The following is a 9281-nucleotide window of genomic DNA, read 5'->3' on the forward strand; positions in this document are numbered from 1 at the left end:
CAAAATGGCATCCTCTGAAACGACTCAAGGAGAACAAGGAAACACCCTATTCCTAGACGTAATGGAATAGACAGAGGAGAAAAATGAGAGGTGCATCCTAGACATTAAATGGAAGGCAAAGGCCCTGGTCGTATAGAATCACAGTAGAGCCAATAGCAATACAAAAAAAGTACATTTCTGTTTGATCCCTGATTCTTGCAGGGGCAGAGTCTCCAGGTGAGAGTGCATTCTCCCATCTGGGAAAATAAGAATTATAGAGCTAGTCAGATTGCATAAATAATTCAGTGTCCCCCCCAGCTCCCCTGCACAGTTGATTTATTCCTAGTGAAACACAGTAATTGAACACCACCCTGTGAGTCAATCACTGTGCTAGATTCAGAAAATGTGAAAACAAATGAAACCAGTGCTTTGACATCAAGAATTCACATTTTTATAGGTCGTAGAGAATCACTGAAGTTTTTAAACTAGGAAGTAATGGGCTAGGTTTTAGAATGATAGCTAACAGTAAATAGATGGATTTAAGAACTTATTCACCTGGTTGAGAAAAGATGTTAAAGAAATGTAGGCCAGTTTGAAATATTTTCGAAAAGATATTGCATATATGTGATATTTTCCATATATATCTTAGTGAGCAAAATCGTTTATGGAATATTGCAGAGAATACATCACAATAAGGCAAACCAATTTCTAATTGCATAAGTAATATGTATTTTCTTTGCAAAAAAATTCCAATACAGGCACGTAGTTTGGTCACAATCTATGTGAATTTGAATTATTCAAATATGAAGCATAATGTATATAAAACATTTACAGATCTCACTTCTTGAGAAAAATGTTAAACCAAACAACCCTAAATTTAAATATCATCAATCAGGATTTGAAATGAGTGAATTGTAAACTGTTTACACTTTTGTCACAAGGTGGCGCCATGGCAGTAACCGTGGCCAACAATGTATTCTTTCCCCAACATTTCTCTGTTTACATAATTATGTATTATGTTTATAACCATATTCATAATTTGAGGTTCCTAAATAATTGAAATTATTCCATATCTAATGTGTGAACTGGAGCTTTCTGCCTTCAGTAAATCAAATGTGTCAGGGGATCTATCTCATTCTTTAACTGCTGTCTAATATTCCTTAGGGAAAAGATACCTATAATTTATTTAACAATGAAATGGTCATTTAGGTGTCTGACAATTTTTCACTAATGCAAATTATGCCATAAAGAACATTTTTTAACAGTTCTCTTTGTATACATAGGCAAGTGTCTCTGGAGTATATATTCTGCCAGGAAAAATTTCTGGCTTTGAGCAAATGAACCATTTTAATTCTGATAAATATGGTTAAATTGTTCATTCAGAGGTTCTAACAATTTAAGCTCTAACCAACATTGTATGAGAATGCCCATTTTCCTCATGACTGAATATTTTCTATCTTTTAGAATGTTGGCACCTGATATAAAAATGTTGGTGGTGAAAATTCATTATTCCTTAATTAGTAGTGAGGTTGAATAAGCTTTAAAAATTTTAATGAACTTCTGCGGTTTTCATTTGGTAATTGGCCAGTTCATATCATTTGCTCATTTTTCACTTTTTTTTCCCCACAATCTTTTAGATTGGTCAGAACTTTTCATGTTATGGATATTATCCATTAGATCTTTGTGTCTGAGAAAACATTTTTCTCTTAATCTGTCACTTGTCTTTGAACCTGATAATGGTGACTTTTGTTGCAAAAATGTTTTAATTCTTAGGTGGTCAACTGTCAGGATTTTTCTCTTACGGCTTTTGGATTTTTTGTTTTGTTTTGTTTTGCTTTGAGTTCTCCGAAATTTTAAAGCTCTACAAAGATATTCCTTTTACTTGATTGTAACACCGTCATATAGGTTGTTGGGTTTTTTACCTTTAGTATTTTTGTACACGTGGAAAGTATGTTTTTATGAATATTCAATTATATTAGCACCATGTATTGAATAGACATTTTTCTTCTCCAACGACTTGAAATATTACCTTTATCATGTATCACGTCCAAATATATATAAACCTGTGTCCAGATACCCTATTCTGTTCTACAGTTGACCAAAATCTTAACATTTTTACACAAAGAAATACAATGGATTATCCCCACTTTGCCACAGAATGATCCCCACGTCCAAGAAGCAGTAAAAGGAGCTCAGAGACTTAAGAGGTTTGTATGAAGTCCTGTGACTACGCTGGCGGCCAGCCTGCGCCCAGGGACCCATTTTTCTTATTTCTCCTTCAGGGTTTTTTCCCATTCTGCCGCAAACTATGAGATCAACGAGAAAATAGGTCACTTTGACCCTCTTTTATCTTGATTCTTTTTCAGTAACAGAGGAGTATTCAGACTGTAGCAGGTCCCCGTGCCAGAACGGGGGCACGTGTATCAATGCAAGAGGGAGCTCTGTCTGCGCTTGCCGACACCCTTTCACGGGTGACAATTGCACGGTCAAGCTGGTGCAAGAAAACGCGCTGGCGCCAGGTACGAACTTGCTTGCGTCCTTGGATTCGCTCGCTCTCGTAAACAAAAACACTACTTGAAAGTGTTTACCAACGAATATTTAAAGCGGAGTCATCTGGACTCATGTGAGGATTAATTCCTTTAACCTCTGAAACTTAGTACTACGTGATTTACAAGTGTAAATGTCGGCCAGGTAAATCCATACTGATGTACACTTGTGGACATTTTCAGTATTGATATGACAGAGGCAGTCTTTTTCTTTTCCTGGGCATCTCAAAAGAAAATACAGATGCATATATCTGATTGGTATAAACTCTTTCTCCTCAAACAAGTTGATAAAGAGATATACCTTTGATTCATACCACATATGATCACTTAAATGAAGTTTTAAAAAGTGATTGGCAGCCTGTCTTCCTTGAAGGTTAAGCTAATAATGTCATTTTGACTGGGTGAGGACTGTTAGAACATGCTCAAATGTATTGAGTAGAACAAAATGCCTTTTTTGTCCATTTACCTTCATAAGTATTGTTTGTTATAAATTAACTTCAGGAGTGTACCATTTCTGATTTTTATATAAAAAATTTGTGCAGCATTTAAAATATATTTTCTTTTAATGACTGCAAAAACATATTTCAAATCAGGCTTTTCCTAATAATATGCTGCATAGCAAAGAGTAAATTTTTTAGACTATTATTTGAATCTCAGCCTTTGTAGGTACATTTGGCATTAATTACATAGAAAATTGCTTTTGTCTACTTCTCTATAGTGCATATGACTTCGTTTGGTTTCCGTTTTAGCCTCTAGAAACTGACAAGGTGCTGGAAAAATTGTTTCTACATCATGTCAGCTTCAATTCCTGCAAGGGGTTTTAAAACATTCTGGCATACCATAATAATCATAGACTGCTTTGAATTCCTTTATCTCTGGAGAGATCAAAGCAACATGCAAATTAATCTTTGAGGCATTTCTATGAGGGATAGATCAAGCGCTATTATCATTCTATCTTGATCTAAATGGAGAAACTGAGGCTCACAGAGAGCAAATGATTTCAGGTAATTCAGCCAAGAGAAGAGGAAAGCATCCAGACACCTATGCCCTTGTTAAAAATCTGATGAGTGACCTTTGTTTCTTCTGCTACCCCTTTATATAACTGAGATAAAATGATAAAGAAATGAGGAACGACAAAACATGATTAAGAAAAAAACAAACATGATAACTGACTCCATTTTTTTCTTCTAACAGATTTTTCCAAAGGATCTTACAGATATGCACCAATGGTGGCCTTTTTTGCATCTCACACATATGGAATGACGACGCCTGGTCCTATCCTATTTAATAATTTGGACGTCAATTATGGAGCTTCGTATACTCCAAGAACTGGAAAATTCAGAATTCCTTATCTTGGAGTATATGTGTTTAAGTACACCATTGAGTCATTTAGTGCCCATATCTCTGGATTTTTAGTGGTTGATGGAAGAGACAAGCTTGCGTTTGAATCTGAGAATGTTAACAGTGAAATACGCTGCGACAGGGTTTTAACTGGGGATGCTTTATTAGAATTAAATTATGGGCAGGAAGTGTGGTTGCGACTTGTTAAAGGAACAATCCCTGCCAAATTTCCCCCTGCTACGACATTTAGTGGTTACTTGTTATACCGTACATAAATTAGTATGAAAGACAGACTATCACCTTCACTGAGAAGGAGCCAGTGTTTTTGTTTGTCTTTGCCTGCACATCTGCTCTGTTTTGGGCTTTTCTACATGAAATGAAAATCATCTTCTTTTTTAATCTGAGTAAGGCTGTAAATTTGTCTCTGTCATAAGATTATTTGAGTATCCTTTGGATAACCTGTATACAAAGAAGTTCTTGCTCCTAAAGTGATTTAGTGGCAGAGAAAGTAAAGTGCATTTGTTAACATAACAGTTCTTATTCTCTCGTGTTAAGTCATTTTAACATAAGGTAATCCAATTAAATGGCATTCAGTTTTGTCAGTCACAGTAATCTTTCCAATAAAATGCTTACCTCTTGTTATTCACTATGTATATAAATATATAACATATATTTCCTAAATTCACAATTCAAATAAATTACTCAAAGACCAAGAGTGTTGTTGTTGTTTTGTTTGTTTGTTAACTTTGATTTTTACTCTTCACTATTGTGTTGATCAATTTTTTTTATTTTAATTTTTTCTTTTTTTAAATTTTTTATTGTTATGTTAATCACCATACATTACATCATTACTTTTTGATGTAGTGTTCCATGATTCATTGTTTGTGCATAACACCCAGTGCTCCATGCAGTACGTGCCCTCTTTAATACCCATCACCAGGCTAACTCATCCTCCCACCCCCTTCTCCTCTAGAACCCTCAGTTTGTTTTTCAGAGTCTGTCGTCTCTCATGGTTCATCTCCCCCTCCGATTTCCCCCCCTTCATTCTTCCCCTCCTGCTATCTTCTTCTTTTTTTTTTTCTTAACATATATTGCATTATTTGTTTCAGAGGTACAGATCTGTGATTCAATTGTGTTGATCAATTTTATATGTTAAAATTTTCATTTGTAGGGGCGCCTGAGTGGCTGAGTCATTAAGCGTCTGCCTTCAGCTCAGGTCATGATCCCAGGGTCCGGGATCGAGCCCAGCATCAGGCTCCCTGCTTGGCAGGAAGCCTGCTTCTCTCTCCCACTCCCCCTGCTTGTGTTCCCTCTCTTGCTATATCTGTGTCAAATAAATAAATAAAATCTTTTAAAAAATTTTTTTCATTTGTAATCAAAATTAAGTTGTATTTGAAACTTGAAACATGCTTATCTATTTTCCTCTGCCTATAATAAGAGGTTAAAGTAATAATTGACAAATGGTTGAACATTTACGTCTATGTCTAAGAATATATAAGTGGATCCTTTACCTGCGCCCATTATACAATATCTACAGGGAAAAAAAAATAAAGGCTTCCTCTAATGAGTATCCTTCTACAGAAGTACATGTGGGCCTGCTCATATTCTTATAAAGGGCATATAACCTTCCAAACTAATGCTACGATTTACGGAATGTTCACTATGTCTTGATTCTCTTCTAAGGAACTTACCTATAACGTCTCACTGATTCTGCACAAAAACTCTTATAAAGTGGGTATTAGTATTATCATTTTTACAGCTGAAAAAACTGAGACACTGGACCAAACTCCACGACTAGCAAGGACTGAGGCAGGATTTAGAACCAGGCCAGGTCTCCTCCTGGGCTGCCTGTCATACCTTGTCTATATTGCCTCCAACAGATCTACCACAATTTATGTAATAATCTCTTTAGATAGTTTAGAGTGTTTTATTATAACAATATTGTTGTAGCGAACACCCTTAAATGTACATTTCTTCCATATTTGATAAAGTATTTCTGAAGAATATGTTCCTATAAGTAATAGTGAAAATAATAATGATAAAGAATTTTGGCATGACAAGCATTTTTCATGAATTAATTTATTGAATGTTCACTATAGTCCTATGAATTACCTATTAAACCTATGAGATATACATTACGTATTATCATCCTCTTTCCACTGCTGAGAAACTGAGGCACACAGAGGGTAATTACGGCAAATTATGAGGAGTTTCTGGAATAAAGGGTAAGCATATTTTTTTTTCATTTTGATAAGCTCTATCAAATTACCCTTGAAAAGTTTGTGCCGATCCATAGTCTCATTTTGCTCAAGTGAAAGAGTGTTCTTTATCCCCTATACACCCTCATCAAAATTCAGTTTTTTGAATATTGCCAATCTAGAAGATGAAAATGGTATGTTCTTATACAGAAGCTTGAAAAGATTTCAGATTTGCCAAAACCTGAAAGCATATTCTATACAAAGACTTGTACGTGAATGTTCATGGGAGCTTTATTTGTGATAGTCAAAAACTCGGTACACCTACATGTCCAGCAACAGATGAATGGTTAAGCAAACTCGAGTATATGCATACAGTAGACTGCCAAGCCATAAAAAGGAATTAATTCCAACAACATGTATGAAACTCATAATAATTATGTAAGAGAAGATTTCAAACTGTAGCTTGATAAAACTTGGCCAACCTTGCAGAAAAGTATGGAGTGAATTTTTTTTAATTGAGATATAATTGAATATTTAGTTAACATTCATCACCTCACATAGCTATAATATATTGGTTTTTAGTGATGAGGGCTTTTAAGAATTACTCTGTTAGCAACTTTCAAGTATACAATTTAGTATCGTTAACTTTAGTATTGCCCATCAGAATGTCTCATGTTGAGCCAAAATAGCTCACAGAGCCTCACGCAGTAATAGACTCAGGCTACCAGGAAATTGTGTGAGCTACATACTGACAAGTGGAGGCTTGGTGACTCACAACTTCTATTCTGTTATGTGTAAATGTGTCATTTTCAAAAATATTTGGAAAGTTTTGATAGTTTCTTTAGTCCCTGCCTAAAATTGCATCACAATCTAAAATGTTTTTATTTTTTCAAGTACTCATAGATTAAACAGAATTTTTGTCTTACAAACATACTTTCAACATAGATGCCAATGATTGCAATGTACTTTAATATTAGCAGAATAGGGGCACCTGGGTGGCTCAGTTGGTTCTGCGTCTGACTCTTGGTTTCAGCTCACATCATGATTTCAGGGTCATGGGAATGGAGCCCTGTGTTGGGCTCCACGCTCAGCGGGGAGTCTGACTGAAGATTTTCTGCCTCTGTCCCTCCCCTCACTCGCTCTCTCTCTTTCTCTCAAATAAATAAATAAAATCTTAAAATATTAGAAGGGCGTAAACCATTTGACAATATTTGTCATTGCCATGCACAATTTAGTTAATTGATTTTATAATTAGATAATTAAGAACATTTAGCATTAAATGATGCTTTGGTGTTTGGAATTTTAATTATTCATATAATTCTTTATTTTTGTACATATTTTAGAAATACACAAATGACAAATTACTACCAATAGCAAAGAAACATTGTAGCAACTTCTAAGTTACTGTGATTTGTTTGGCTATTTTTTTTAAAATCCACCCAAAATAATGTAAGACGACTAATTTAGTAATATATTTCTACTTGTCATGATCAAACTTACCCATGTGTAAAAAAATACAGCACTGGGATTTTCTCGATTTCTCCTATGGAGACAGTGACTTTCATGGATATTATTTTGTAGTTGAATTCCCGAGCCCTTCTCTGTTGACAGACCTTCCTGCCCAGCAAGCTCCTGAAGTACAGTAGGGCCCTAGTTACTGATGACAATCTCATATCCATTTATTCATCAATTATTGAATAAATACCTACGTTGTGACAGGCAGGAGAAATCATATTTTTAAATAATATAAAAATAAATATCAAATAAATCAGTACAGACAGATTCTGCATTTGAAATACATTGTCCAGACTCATGCTGACATTTATTACCACTGAAATCATGAGTAACTCTGTAAGGATGGGAAATGTATCTTTAATAACCATCCCCTCCTTTTTCTGCATCTCTGACCAAGCTTCTATTACATCCTTTGGATCACTCCAGGAATTGAAGATGTTCATATTCACAGCCAGGTGGGTCTAAATTGCTCTTCCTTACTCTCTTTCATCAGTCAAAACTCTTATTTTGGAAGAATGAGCTAATATCATTTGAACATTAAGAAATGACAATTTAAGTTTATTAAAATAAGCCATGTTGATTTTCTGTTGACTAGCCTATTTAATCTCCTTAGGGGGGATTTTTTTGTCATTGTTCATCCGTTTCAAAATTTAAATTTACTGAGTAAATGAATTTCTAATTTGTAGAAGTTCAGTTACATTATATATAAATGTTATTTATATTATATATTTATATTAATATTATATATGCATTCAGCTCTATAACTTAAAATTTTCATTGATCTAATATATCTAATATACATATCTTTATCTATCTAATATATAAATTACATATATTTATAAAACAAGGTTTTGATCACATACTTTTCATTCACGTCTAAAGAAAATGTATAGACAAGCTGGTACCTTTTTTAAAAAAATTGCTGTTACTGGTCAACTTTTTCATATTAGAAATTAGGTGAGTCATAGTCCTCAGCTTCATCACAGGCAATCTTTAATGTAACAAAATTTTCCTTATTATTCAAGCCTGTTCCTCTACCCTCTGTCCTTGCAAGGCACGTGCCGGACCCATTAAGGCAGGAATAACCCTGCCCTTCTTAGACTGTACATTTAGTTGGGTGGATCTCCCTGTTGGAGACAAAGACGTTTGCCGCCCCAGTGACTTCAAGTCCAGGGTTTCATCAATAAGCCAAGGAGCGTTATAAAGCGCCTTCCCTTGAGCGCTTTTACCACAGCTCAGTGAGACTCTTCAATGAGCTATACTGGGCTTGTGTTTAGAGAAAACAACAAAGTAGCGTTCATTTCTCTGGGCTGACATTCTAATTAAGCAATCCCGAACTCTGGAAAAAGTCCAAATTTTGGAGTTTTCATTACTTTTTTTCATGGATTGCTTCATGAATTGTTAAAGGCTTTAGTCAAAACATTTTACAGTCACCAAGCGTTGAATGCAGTAATATTTAGAATATTTTAAAATGTTATTTCCATAGTTTAAAAAATATCAGTCTATAGCAGATCCTGGTTGAAATGTGATTTCCTATTAGAATCAAATAAATACTTATACTGAGCTCACTGAAGATCACAGGGAAAAAATGCTCCATGACATAATGTAGGAGTTAGTACTGTTCTGTTTTGTTTTTTTTTTGTTTTTTGTTTTTTTTAATTTTCAGTGTCTTTTCAGTGTATCTGAACCTAAATCCAAAAAT

General features: G+C 34.7%; 1 protein-coding gene across 1 annotated transcript in view; it reads left to right on the forward strand.

Moving 5' to 3' along the window:
* Positions 1-4224, forward strand: part of MMRN1 (multimerin 1) — a 63810-nt gene extending 59586 nt beyond the window's left edge. The window contains exons 7-8 of the mRNA XM_045880750.3: positions 2346-2498; positions 3720-4224. Coding sequence (XP_045736706.1) covers positions 2346-2498; positions 3720-4141 — 575 coding nt within the window. The 3' untranslated portion in view covers positions 4142-4224. The remainder of the gene's footprint in view (positions 1-2345; positions 2499-3719) is intronic.
* The last annotated feature ends 5057 nt before the right edge of the window (positions 4225-9281 follow it).

Source organism: Mirounga angustirostris, unplaced genomic scaffold (genome assembly GCF_029215605.1).
Source record: "Mirounga angustirostris isolate CCGP_5_RB_7025 unplaced genomic scaffold, mMirAng1.0.hap1 SCAF_2, whole genome shotgun sequence".
In the NCBI taxonomy this organism is placed as follows: Eukaryota; Metazoa; Chordata; class Mammalia; order Carnivora; family Phocidae; genus Mirounga; species Mirounga angustirostris.